Raw genomic sequence first — 14,397 nt, forward strand, 5'->3', positions numbered from 1 at the left:
ACTTAGAAAAACAGGCCATTAAGCATCGTCCACAAACCGTTATTGTTAGAGTTCATTCCTGAGAAAAACACGTGAGGCCTGCTGGGACAACCGCGGCAGGGGCAAGGGAGGTAGGAGGTGACAAACTTCAAAACCCACAACTCCCTCCACAAACACGCCGCCTCTCTTTTGTCACAAAGAGTCATTGAGGAGAGGCGCGGTGCTATTTTTGCAGGAGAAACTCAGCGGATAGGGAAGTGCGATCGTGGTAGTCAAGGTAACCGCTGTGTCAGCAGGCCCCTCTCGTATTACAGTGCGTTACGACAGATAATGGACAAAACAAAATTGTGCGTATATAATCACACTACACATTCAGAACGCGGTGTGGGAAGCTTCTGGACTCTGCTGATATATGATACTGGACTGTAAACTTCGAAAGTTGCTATGGTAACTGGGTGATAAGCATTCCACACCGTAATAACTTGCTAGTTCATTATACAGCTTTTTTTTTTTTTTTTTAAATTGTTTGGCCATTTCACCTAAAGCATATGCTTTTAATAATTTCTCCATACAGAATCAGAAAGTCTTTCTGTAAAGGGCCCCACTGACACAGGGTTACTGGGGCGGCGTTCATCCAACAACAGGTAGTCTCAGTTTATGATGTATGAGATTTACGAAGACCCAGACTAATGATGGTCATTTTATTGAAATAATTACATTATTTTTTTAATCCTGACGATTGGTCACAACGTCTAACGCCGACCGCTCCATCTGTTGCAGTATAACATCGGCCGGCCGAGCTGCAGCAAAGCGCTATATTTCTAAGTGATTCTGTGTCCGTCAGCCACCGCATTTTGTTTAGGAAAATGCAGTTTTACTTGCAGAATAAATACAGAACAATGCTGACCTTCATTTTTCTTTGGGATTTCATTCAAATTACACACACACACACACACACACACCTTCAGAACCGCTTGTCCCATACGGGGTCGCGGGGAACGGGAGCCTAACCCGGCAACACAGGGCATAAGGCCGGAGGGGGAGGGGACACACCCAGGACGGGACGCCAGTCCGTCGCAAGGCACCCCAAGCGGGACTCGAACCCCAGACCCACTGGAGAGCAGGACTGTGGTCCAACCCATTGCGCCACTGCACCCCCTTCATTCAAATTACTTTTCTGACAATGTCTAGCAAGTAAAAATGAAAAGAAATGAAAGATTAGTGCAGCATAAAAACAATTATAATATCGCACTGCATTACACGCACACACACACGCACACACCATCTGAAATCGCTTGTCCCATACAGGGTCGCAGGGAGCCGGAGCCTAACCCGGCAACACAGGGCATAAGGCTGGAGGGGGGAGGGGACACACCCAGGACGGGACACCAGTCCGTCGCAAGGCACCCCAAGCGGGATTTGAACCCCAGACCCACCAGAAACCAGGACCCGGTCCAACCTACTGCATCACCGCGCCCCCCTGTACTGCATTATTATTATTATTATCATCCTATTTTAGTACTATTTTAACATCAATAATGTGTGAAACTAGTGAAAAAAAGAACAAAGCAGTGTTACACAAAACAGCATTCAGGCATGTTAATTTTTACATATATAATATACCTTTATGGATCATACAAATCAGCTTAAGCGGGTTTGCGACTTCTGACGAGCCATGTCGTAAGTTGTACGACGACCTCTGTTTCAAAGACCTTGAGCAAAATATCTGATGTCCCCCGTTCTCTAGTTAAACTACAACCCACACTGTGTTTCTGACAACGTTATAGAAAACAGGCCAATAATTCTTGCACACTGGGCAAGAAAGGTGTTTCATCACTGTGGTCCACTAAAGTCCCTCTACAAATACATGGAGCAAAGTCCCCAGCTTCTTCCAACCAAAGTTAACACCTCAACTGCAGGATAACGTGAATGATCTCTGGAATATTGGGTGACCGTTCTTGGAACTTCTTAAGTGGAGCTACATGACCACTGCTGCGCAATGCTGTCACCTTTTACCCTCATACTGTGTTTACTTGAGCCTGCAGATTGTGGTCACAGGTGCGCGAGTCCTGTGCCAAACACCACGGTGGCACTAGCTGCTTTAATAAGAAACATGTCTGCTCTTCGAGAACTGAAGGAACATCTCCGACCTCCTGCGCGATCGAAAACACGGCGAACTGTAACTCGAACCCTTTCAACTGGCGTGTCGCCATTAGCCGGGACCCTGAAGTCCCGTGAAAAGGTCCGCTCTGTCTCGCTGCAGCTGAAAACAAGGCGCTCATTGTAGCTCCTCCTCAGTTGAGATGTTTTCAGAAGGATTCGCAACGTGGACCAGAACACACACACACACACACACACACACACACACACACACACACACACACACACACACACACACACACACACACACAGTTCCACCGCTCTCATGTTTCATGCTCCTGTATATTTTTCACGCCTCTCACCCTCAGATGGTCCTACTTTTCCCTTTCCCACCTCCAAAAACGGGAAGGAGATGCTTGAAATCCTCAAAACAAGGAAACTTGGGGAGTTCTAGACATGTTCAAACCAGGCACCGGTCACCAAACAACCATCCAGCCACACAATTCAACAGGGGGAAGCTGGGCGCGGCTCCTGGCTGCTCCCCTACACAGTGATGGAGGAGTTCTGCACGGTGTCAAGGACAGGGGTAATTATGGACGACCAAGTGATGGTAAAACAAAACCACAGAGCTGGAGGGGGGGAGAAAAAAAAAAAAAAAAAAAAAAAGAAAAAAGGCAAGAACCCAGACAATTTTCACATAAAAAACATGCGATTACAGTCAAGCAGAAACATCTACTGGAGGTTCTGTCAAAATTTAACTCAAAGTCTTTTTGCTTTCAAAAACTTGGTGGTTTACAGTTAACTATAATAATAATAATAATAATAATAATAATAATAGGGGTGGAGCAGCAGAACTCCTCAAACTTTTGATGACACATCCAGGTTCTGTACTGCTGGGTTTCATTCCCATAAGTTTCCTGCATTATTGTCTAGGGCAGCAGGTGGCGCAGTGCTGAAAGCTCAGTCTTTATAGCTGAAAGACCCAGGTTCGACTCACACCTCCCACTGCTGTAGAACACCTGAAGTTTACTGGATGTTTTTCTCCAAAGTTTGGTTTGCACACGTAGCTTCTGGAAATTACTCATTTATACAGCTGGGTAATTTTTACTGAAGAGTTCAAGGTAAATACTTTGGTACGAGAGCAGGAAACGGGATTCAGACCCGGAAGCTTCTGAATGCCAGGTGACGGCTTTCGCCACTACAGAACCTGCTGCTCGTGGCAACCGCACAGTCCAAGCTGCTATACACACTACTTCATGACGGGTGGCAAAGCACATAGTGTACTGGTGAAATAACTGGAACTTAGTAGCGCCACCAAGAGGGAAAATTCAAATCCCAGTAGGACAACAGGCAATGAAGTTGCTGTACACATTGCAAATGCTTTTGTGTGTGTGTGTGTTGCCATGGCCATTCCTTTGCAATGGCAACCCAAGCGTTTAAGCCCATTCATTGTTTCCATTAATCGGAGTTATTGCCACGGTCAAAGGCGGAATTACGGTAAACAAAGGGTTTCACGTACAGCCAATCGAAGTGAGGGATCTTCGAGAGAAACGCGAGCAGGATGGACCGTCAAACACTCCACAATTACTCCGTTCCTTGGTTCGGAGGAAGCCTCCCGCACCGCGCGAGACGCAACTTATCAAGTAGCTAGATAATGTCGCCCTCTAGAGGGCTTCAGAAAATGACGCTTTACGTCAAACGTGGGAGAATTAAAATCGAAGGTGTTAAATAGAAATGGAACGAACTCCTTCTGTATTACTACACAGACATAAATGAAACTTTCATTAACACCACATGTGAACATTTTATATTTAATCACGTCAAGGAAAACAAACTGTCAACAGTCATAAAACAATGGCGGTAATTAAGCTGAAAATGTCACCATTTCTTAAGTGAAACATTTTCTAGGGGTTTGGTTGAACTAATTAATCTCCTTCCTAACGGCACTATACAGTAAGACAGTTTCATACTTGAAATTTCAAACTGCTTTCAGCCTTTAATAGATGTGATATCGACATCCCTATTTTAAAAGCGGTTACTTAGTTATGAGCCACTGTCCACAGGGGGGTGTAAAGAAGAACAAGGACCAAGCAGCTGTTCTGTAACTTAAACAGATATTATGTCCCTATCAATGAGAATCTCAATACTATATTTCATATTTCCTCCACTTCAATTTTATAATATAATCTTATCTTTAATAAAAATCGAATCAACGAGCAATACGATTAAAGGACAGAAATGGGAACTGTGTATCTAAGAGAGATGGTTGGATGCCACAGCAGACACTACCAGTGATACTAATTAAAAACATCCAGCAATGCCTTGATTCTCATTCCACTGGCCCCGCCCCCTGGCCCCACCCACCAGTCTCTCACTGGTCACCATGGCGGACCTCACCTTTTCCTGTGGGGAAGAAGCAGTCCATCTCGACGCTGCTGCGTGAGTGGGAGATACAGAGGGTGCTGCTGGGCACCAAGCCCTCCTGCGGGGGGCTGCGGTCGGTGGTCCGCACCAGGCACCAGCCGGGCCGATCGCTGGGTCTCTCCAGCAGCTCCACCGTCTGCCCTGTCTGGACGCTGAGCTCGGCTCCGCTGCCGGCGCTGAAGTCCTGCAAGACCACAGTGTGCTCGCAGCCCCCGGAGAGCTGGGACAGCGAGGAGGAGCACGATGAAGATGGAACAGAAAGGGGGGAAATGGTTTGGGGGGGTGGCAGAGGGAGAGAGTACCAACTATTAAAACCCAATTCAGTTGCGGTCTGGACCTACTGCTAAATCAGGGAAGACGGGAAAAGTTCAAACAGTCCGGTACGTCATGAGGTCAGAGCCCTAGACGGGAAAAACGGGTCATTCAGGCTTTCATCCAAGAACACAACAAAAAAGAAAAACTGATAACTGTTGACCTTTGACCTTAGACACATATGCCAGTGCAGGTGACACTTTTGTGTTTGCACTCTGTTGTAATTCCACGCCAGGTTTCCAGAGTGCTCACATGGTCACTGATTTTGCAGTCATTTCAAACAAAAGAGTCCAAAAACAGACCTGCGGTGCATTTTGGGGATTTAAAATAGGAGCATGAATCATGACGTCCAGCGGCGATAAACGCCCAGGAATGGGGTCTCTTCACCTCTGTGTCTGGTATCGATCCAATGCATTTACAGTCGTTTTTGAGTTCAGGTTTGATGTGGAACAATTTGTCCAGAGGGCAAGGGACCTTGGAAAACGGTCGTATAGGAACAATAATTAACCCCGGTTGTATCAGAAAACCTTGAAATGACACGGAGACCTTCGGTGCTCGTGGTGTAACCGCCCCATTTACGGCACGGGGACGGACACACAGGGCCTGGGGTGAGCAAACAAACAGTTTTTCTGTAAAGTCCATAAATGGGTCCCTCCAGTGTCCGGTCGGATCACCCTTGCACACACACCACACGGTACACACACCTGGCTGGGTGGGGGGCGGGCTCCCGCAGAGGGCGAACGCAGATACACATATGGGAACACGTTCCTAGCCTGACTGCGGGACATCAGTAAGCTGATATTTGATGGGGAAGAGGTTCACATCTTCATGGGGAGAACATGAGGCCTACAGGGCTGGAGACGTGTGCAAGCGCACGGTTTCCCTCCCCAAGCTCACACACCTCCGCACATTAATATGAGCATAATACTCAATTACATAATAATGACACACCCTATCACGATAGGAAAAGTATTATCAATAGGCCCCGCCCACCCGTGATAACCATCATGGCTTTGCCAAGGCAAACGCAACCTTTCCACACACTGAGGGAACTAAAAGAGTCACTGGCGGCTCCTTGGAGATAAAGAACAGATTACACACTCCGCGACTTTTACAAGGTGCTCGGCTCAGGCTTCTTCATCCATCCATCCATCATCAAAAACCACTGGAGGCTCCAACAGACCAACTGAGGGTTACGGCGGTCCAGATTCCTCTCTGGAAACATAGGGAGTGAGGTAGGGTACAACCTGGACAAGATGCCAGTGCATCACAGCTCAATCACACACACATTCGGAGCCACCCAGACACACGGGGAGAAGACGCAGAATCTCTGAAGGCACTGAGCCGGATTCGAACCTACATCCCACGGTTCAAACCATCTTGCAGTAACAACATTACAACTCCTTTCAGTCACAACAAACGCGCAAGAACAGAAAAACTATCAGCTCCAAGCACGTGGCTTTTATCATGATGAAGGTGTCCATGCGCATGGCGCGCGGCACAGCCGTCACACACAGCCATCACCTTGGCTTGTAATCAAAGAAGCAGGCTTCGAATCTCCGCGGCAGTACCCTTGAGCAAAGTACTTCCTCGGAATCGATACAGTAAGAATTTCCCAGCTGCATAAGTGTATAAATCACTGCAGGCATATTAATATGCGCGGGCAGTTTGAAAAAAAGTATCCGCAATAAAATTAATAAGACGACCAAGAAATGTCTGCGTTATTTGCATGATTTATCGGACACTTTACTTTTCTCAAGTGACAGTGTGCTACTCACACTTTTTTTTTACCCATTTACATAGCAGGGTAATTTTACTGGAGCAATTTAGTGTAAGTACCTTGCTCAAGGTACTCCAGCTGGAGGGGAGACTTGGGTCAAAGGCAGCGGCTTTACCAGCTGGCCGCATAATATATATGTGCATTATTATTGCGCATGAAAACCAACGTGATCAATCTAAAGAAATCGTTGAGGATACTTTTTTTCTGATACTTTTCGCTCTGGTACAAACCTAACAGTCACTCAGAGAACACAGACAGAAACGTCCGTCTGCGGTCTCACGAGGACCGGAGCTGCGACACCCAACGAATATATATTTATTATAGTCAGTGGGGTTTTAAACATGTTCTGCGCGGTAATGAGGAGATTTAGCTCCGCCGGGCTTCTTCACACCAAAACCTGCCAGAGCGGCGGATTTGAGCCACAAAAACTCCCAAATAAATCAGGGGCCGAGCAGATCGCTCCCCAGCGGGGAATGTTTTCCCAGAGACGGTGGACGCCCAGAGACCGCAGCGGGGAGTCCTGACAGCCACCGACCCCCCCCAGCCCCCCCGACCCCGCGTCCCGCTCGCAGCTGCGCAACGCATGGCTCCCGCGGGGGCCGCCGCACCCTCTTCCTACGCGCCTGCTTCCACTTACTCCCGCATGATGTCAGCGCTTGTTTACGCTGCGCGCCCCACAGCGGCCCTGCACGCGGGAAGGGGGCCAGAGGGACGTTGGGTCCGCACCCGGCCCGCGTGCGCTGGCTGGGCGAGCACGGCTACTCCACAGGGTCCGATGCCGGCCGTTCGAAACGCGCGCCTCCGATACCGACGCCGGGCAAATACAGAACTTCCCGTGAGGGCGACCGCAAGCGAACAACAATTATATACACTTCTGAATCACGTGTGCAAACGTGGTGCGAGTAAAGGATCCGCAAAACTCCCATTTTTTGTCACAGCCACCGCGGATAATTTAACTTTCCCCTCGCATATAAAAAAATTATAGAAATCTCCTGCGCATAATCGATTTTACTGCATATCCACTTATATAAAAATGTGCAAACTGTCTTTTCTCCTGTTTAAAAAGCATCTGCTGAACAGCTACATTAATTAGCCATAGAGAATGACTTGGACAGCAGATGAGTGAGTGTGAGTGTGAGTGTGTGTGTGTGTGTGTGTGTGTGTAAACATGGTCTGTCATTAATTTGGCCGATCTGCTTAACTGGCGCAAGTCAGCACTTCTGGGGCAGTTCTCTCTGGCTTCATTTTTATGTTAGCTTGTGCAAAATTTCACACTAATTTACTGAAACGTTTCCATTTCTGAGTATCAGTTTTCCTCTGTGGCTCAACAGCAGGGTCCCTCCCGGGATCGGAACCTACGGCAGTCAGGCTCATGTCCCCGGACAGAACATGAGCGGTAAACAAACAACCATTTTCCCCATAAAGCCCTAAAAGTCAATCAATTAATTGCTCAATCCACTGTGTGTGTGTGTGTGTGTGTGTATATTAGACTTTTAAAAGTAAAAAGTAGCCATTATAATAAAAGCCAAAGAAGTGTATGGACTTCTCAGCACTCCTTCCATAACTACCATTAGAATAACTGTCAATAAGATTGTCATTCAAATTAAAATTAGTCTCATATGAGCAAGAATCATATTGAAATAACAAACGTGAAATATGTTTTCAGATCAAACACTAAAATACAGATGACAGTACAGCTTTTTCTTCATTCAGACCATCTTTTCTCACCTTCATAGGACAGCGGTGTTATGAAAAAAATAATCACTACTACTACTACTACTACTACTAATAATAATAATAATAATAATAATAATAATAATAATAATAATAATAATAATAATAACAACAACAACAACAATAATAATGATGATTGATGGTAATGAAAGAAGAAGAAAACGAGGAGCTGTAGCCACGAAGTCTCTCTCACCCAGTCAACACAGTTTTCCAGCAATGGTGAAGAACTCCTGTTTGCTTCATGCAGAAAGTGTGCAGAGTGTTGGCTGAATTCTCCTACAGAACATCTAGAGTTTCACTTTACATCGGCCCTGCCTAAAGGGAACACCCCCCACCCCACCCAGACACACACACACACACACACACACACACACAGAGGCAGTCAATCAAGTGTGATTCTCCGTGTCCCGGCAACAGCATCACTGATTCCAGAGGGCAGACGACCAGCCAAGGCCGACCCCTCCACCCCACCCCGACCCGGGCGATTCCTGGGAAACTGCGAACCGTGAGTGCAGGGACTATGGAGGAACACACTCCTGCCACTGGACCCAGCGCCCCACCCAGCACTGCTAAAATAGAAACTTTACACGGGACGCCACGGAGCGTCTGCACGCAGCAGGAAATGGTGAAGCGTGTGGGTTTGCGCGGCTGCGGCAAGTCGGGACCAAACGGGTCACCAAACCACCGTCTAACCACGTCTGTTTGGTTATTTGTGTCCCGGAGAGACGCGCGTGGCTCCAGGTTCCGGTCCCCCACACACTGTGAGCATCCGTGCAAAGCGTGCGGGGAGGGTGTGTGGAGCAGAGTTCCGTGAGCGGCCGGGGTTAAACCCGATCCGAGGGGTCACGGGGTCGCGCACGGGGCCGACAGATGTGCTCATTCACTGCACAGAAACTGGAAAACTGTGTAAGAGAATATTAATATTACTATTGTTTTTCTGACACTTTTATCCAAAGCAACTGTCAGCGTTCAGTTTGTACACTAAGCTCCATACATTAATTTACCCGTGTTTACAGCGGCAAAACACTTTTGTACTGTATCAGTTCATGGTAAGTACCTTGATCAAGGGTACTGACTCTATAGGAGGTCCAAACAGACTCAGGATTTTTCGATTATAAGCACAGTTACACATCTTTAACCACTACACCACCTGGTGCACAAGACAATAATACACTAAAGTGAATTAAAATGAACCCAGCAGCACAGAACATGTATACAGCATCAAAAGTTAGAGAAGAAATATGCTGTTGTACGCCTACTACTTCTACTACTAATAATAATAATAATAATAAGAGTTATTATTATTATTATTATTATTAGTATTATAATATGTCTTCTACTCCCTTGGGCAGAGTCAAGAAACGGAGCATCAGATGGTGATTAGTTGCCATGACAACATCTCCAGTGTGTGGATTCGTCTGTCAGGGTCAAATGGTCAATCCGTCTCGCCACATGTCACCTCTGCAGTATCAGGTGTCACCAAGGAGGGTGAGGGATCATCACAGGTGGACAGAGGTGGGCCGGTTGCCTAGCAACCAGTAAGGATGAGGACACACACAGGTGAGAGCCTTGACAAGGCAAGTGGTGGTCAGGTTGAGCAGCACAAGAGCATGATAATTTCAGAGAAACTCTGCAAAAACTCACACACACACACACACACACACACACACACACACACACACACACACACACACGGACATTTGTGACCAAAAACAGTGGGTTTCCAGTCGGGCCCTGCCGTTGAACCCTATAGCAGAAACCGGGTTTGTGCCATTAAGCAGTGCATTTTCAATCGGGGCCCCACTGTCGAACCCTTCCTGCCACATTACAATACAAACGTGAATCAACCGCACAAAGCTGTTAGTGACATTAACAGTGAAGTCAAACATGCGAGGACCTTCATAGAGCCCCGAAAAAGGCAAGATGGGTGTCTCTTTATTCGCTGTCGGAACCGCTGAGCATAGGTGTGTTGAGGGGCACGCTAACGAGGGCACGATGACATCAATTCCACGGTACAGGTCGTCTCAGTGTGTAAAGTGTCACGTTTGTCCCAGGTAAAGCTCAACAGCAGAATCTCATCCAGCTTCTTTTAATGGCCCGTTTGCTGCCTTGATCAAGGTGTGATCCAGACTGTGGTTAGACTCTCAGCCGTCGCACTGCGGGATTTGAACCCAGGACCTTCAGTGTGGTTAAGTTAAGGTGATACCTCTGAGTTTACACCTATTCATTAGATGATGTATTTCTCAAAAGCAACATTCATTAAGCTAGTTACAGTGATTTACCCACGTACACAGCACGGTCATTTTTACTGATTCAGCTGAGTGTGAAGTACCTTGATAAAGGGTACTACAGCAGCAGTGATTCAAACCAGGGTCCTCTGATTGAAAAGTGACAGTTGTAACCACTGCGCCCCCTGCTGGCAAACATGATTAAAATCAAATCACAAAACATCCAGACTTTTTATAAATCAAACAATCAACATATCTCAAGTTACAGATAAGGAAAGCTGTACCATAGTAGTTAGAGCTGCTGCCTTTAGCCCAAAGGTCGCAGGTTCGAATTCCACCTGCAGCTGTAGTACTCTTGAGCGAGGTGCCTACAATAAACTGCTCCAGTAAAAATTACCAAGCTGCATAGATGAGTAAATAATAAAGTTGCTTTGTAGAAAAGTATCAGATAAATGCAAGGTGCAATGTTTACAATCACAATAATTATTTACTTTTTTTCACTTCCATACAGTACTTTCAAAAAACTGTTCAGAAAAACTAAACTGAACAGTGACAAATAAACAATGTTTTATCCCCTTGAGCACATCCAACTGTTTGCCAACAAAGGTGTGTGGCCAACACCTTCTAGCAGCAAGCTGGAGTCAGTCAGGAAAATTAACTAGACTCTTTACAACCCATTTAAAACACCTCCACCGTCACTTTAAAAACACAATTGAAATTTAAAAAAAAAGAATACTACTGTCACTTTAAAAACAATACTTTGTAATACTGTCACTTTACAACACTATGAAAGTCACTTTAAAAACACTAGTAGTCACTTTAAAACACTATTGACATTTTAAAAACAATACTACTGTCACTTTAAAAAGAATAGTACTGTCACTTTAAAACAATACTACTGTCCTTTTAAAAACACTATTGACATTCTTAGAATGACACCACTGTCAATTTAAAAACAATACTACTGTCACTTTGAAAACACTACAAAAGTCACTTAAAAACACTAGTAGAGTCACTTTAAAAGCGCTATTGATATTTTTAAAATAATACTACTGTCACTTTAAAAACAATACTACTATCACTTTAAAACACTAGTACTGTCCTTTTAAAAACACTATCGATATTTTTAAAGCAATACTACTGTCGCTTTAAAACAGAAGTCTCTTTGAAAACACTACTGAAGTCATTTTAAAACATTACTCACACGGCTGCTCTCCTTGGACGCTTTAAAACTTATCCACTTGGGCATGGTGGTTGTGCGGTTAAGGCTCCGCCGTCCTGTCCCTTGTCTGCCTGTCTCACTGCAGCCCAGAGCAGCAGCCGCACCTCGCACCCAGTGAGGGGAGGGTGCGGTGAGAGTCCTCTCACCTGCTAAGAGGCGAGCGCCCGAACGTGTGTAAGTGAGCGAACGAGGGGGAGAGCGGTCTGACCGCCCTGCCCTGTCCACTCCTGCCCCAAGAGGGAACATCCAGATCACGGGAGGACAGTCTTGTGACTGACGGAAGCAAGAGAACAACTTAGCAGAACAAGCTCATTATAGAAGCCAGGGTTCAAGGGGAAACACATCACAAAACAATGGAAAAAAGGACTAAATCTATTCCGTGGACGACAACCTACACTGGAGGCAAACACATCCTTTGTGTTGCAGCAAGATGGCACACACAAGTCTGACCTCTGACCTTTAGGGAAACATGTGGATGCACACCTTCCCGTGCCTTTTAAAGACTTAAACACACTGACTCATTTTGTTACAAATGGCAAAGTTATATGTTTTTAGATACATTTCTTGTTTTGTATTATTATTATTGAATTTTTTTCACTTATCTATTATCCAAAATTTTGATTTGCTGTGGCTAAAATGTTCCCTGTGTTTAGCCTTCCAGCCAATAGATGGCACTAAAGAGCATCCAAAGAGAAGAGGCGCTTGCAACTGCCTTTATTTATTGTATTTTATTCGCTTCCACTGTGTTTACAGATCACACGTGCTCTTTTTGGTCACTGGTGACCACAAAAATTAGGAAAATTAGTGCTGGACAGGTTTTTTGGAGAAAAGGTGTTTTAGCGTGTAATGTAGCTGGAAATAATTAAAATAATTATAGCTACACCCCAGACTTTTACAGATGTAACCTAATTAAAAAAAATCCAAGGGACATCTGTATTAAGCTTTTACGGCTGGTAAAACTTGACTTTTTATTTACGAACAAACTGAATTATGAACAGACTTCCAGCCCCAGCTGTGGTTAAAAGCCGAGGAAGAAGCAGGTTTGGTTATGAACCAACAAACCGAGGAATGGAATACGGTGAGGCAGAGAGCGTGGGTGTGGAGCTGAGCCACTCTACTGGGCCATTATTCATGTGCGCAGCTGCGTCATGCGCAGCGATGTCCACGCATTGTTGTGTGTCCCCACCCAGAGCCCTGGAGACCGAGTGGGCGGGAACCCAGCGCTGTCTGGCGGGCAAAGCGGGGGCTCACTGCCCCAGAAAAGCATCTTCCTCAGCGGTTTTTTTCCCCACGTAATCATCACCACCCTGGAATATCAGACGAGAGCGGTGGCATCGGCTGACCCCATGAGCGCCCACGTCCTCGTCCCTACGGCCACCGCGTCCGGCCCCCGCGGCAACCTGGCCGCTCCGGATCATATTCGTGCAAAAAGATCCACGAGACCCAGAAACAAGGGATCTGGGCACTTGGAAGATGTTTCGGAGCCAAAACAATGAGTCAGATACGTGAAAAAAAAAACAGCGCGTATGTTTGTGTTTATGGAACGGCGGCTTTGGCTGTGCTGGAGCGGCAGGGAGACGAGGAAATCACGGCTCGCGTTCCACCTGTTTGTTTAACTCAAGCTGTGGACGTTACTGTGGTCTTCAGAACGGCTGACTTATGGAAAGTTAATTCTGAAACTCTGTCATTATTAATGTATTATTATTATTACTGTTTTCATTCATCCAGCTACTATCCATATGCATTTGTTCTTTGCAGGGTCATGGTGGTCCAGAGTCTATCCCGGAAGTACAGGGTGTAAGGTAGGGTACACCCTAGGTGGGACACCAGTCCATCACAGGGCAATCACACATTCACTCATACCCACATAAACACAAACTAGGGGCGATTCACCAGTTGACCTGAAACACATCTTTGGACTGTGGGGGGAAACCAGAGCACCTGGAGAAAACCCATGTGAAGACAAGGAGAACATGCAAATTCCACGCACACAGAGTGAGACTCAAACCCGAGTCCGAACCAACAGCCCAGGGAATGAGGTACCAGATGCATCATTTATTATTTTTATTATTGTTGTCGTTGTTGTTGTTGTTACTATGATTACTTTGCAGACACACATGGTTGGGCTCTATAGTTATCTTAAAAATCATCCTCTGAGACTCAAACCCAAGTCCGAACCAACAGCCCAGGAAATGAAGTACCAGATGCATAATTTATTATTATTATTATTATTATTATTATTATTATTATTATTATTATTGTTGTTGTTGTTTCTGCTACTGTTACTATGATTACTTTGCTGACACACACGGTTAGGCTCTATATTTATGTTAAAAATCATCCTCTATAACCAGCTTATACCTGATGGTTTCACAATTATTATACTTGAGGTTATATTCAATGTATGTGTTTATTTGTATTTTTTGAAGTGTTCATTGGTTGGATTCTTCCCACTTTACACCGGACAGTGTCAAAACAAGAGGAGCCACAGAGGGAAACATGAGCTCCGCAGTGGCAGAAACAGAGGAGCACACCCGTCTCCAGAGCGCAAAGCGAGCCCAGCAAGAAAACAAACAAAAACAAATAAATACGACGTTTCTGCGATCAGCCTGCAGTGG

At 45.7% G+C, this 14,397-nt stretch overlaps 1 protein-coding gene across 6 annotated transcripts in view; it reads right to left on the reverse strand.

The window, feature by feature from the left end:
- The window catches only part of LOC108928970 (kalirin-like), a 155,875-nt gene that overhangs the window by 37,703 nt on the left and 103,775 nt on the right, over positions 1-14,397 (reverse strand). For 5 of the 6 annotated variants that reach the window (XM_029258165.1, XM_029258163.1, XM_029258164.1 and 2 more), the window contains one exon: positions 4,477-4,723. In XM_029258165.1, the coding sequence (XP_029113998.1) occupies positions 4,477-4,723 (247 nt within the window). Of the gene's footprint in view, positions 1-4,476; positions 4,724-11,761; positions 11,783-14,397 lie in introns of those variants that run through there. The other variant, XM_029258168.1, reaches the window with a different exon arrangement.

This window comes from Scleropages formosus, chromosome 14 (genome assembly GCF_900964775.1).
Source record: "Scleropages formosus chromosome 14, fSclFor1.1, whole genome shotgun sequence".
Lineage (NCBI taxonomy): Eukaryota > Metazoa > Chordata > Actinopteri > Osteoglossiformes > Osteoglossidae > Scleropages > Scleropages formosus.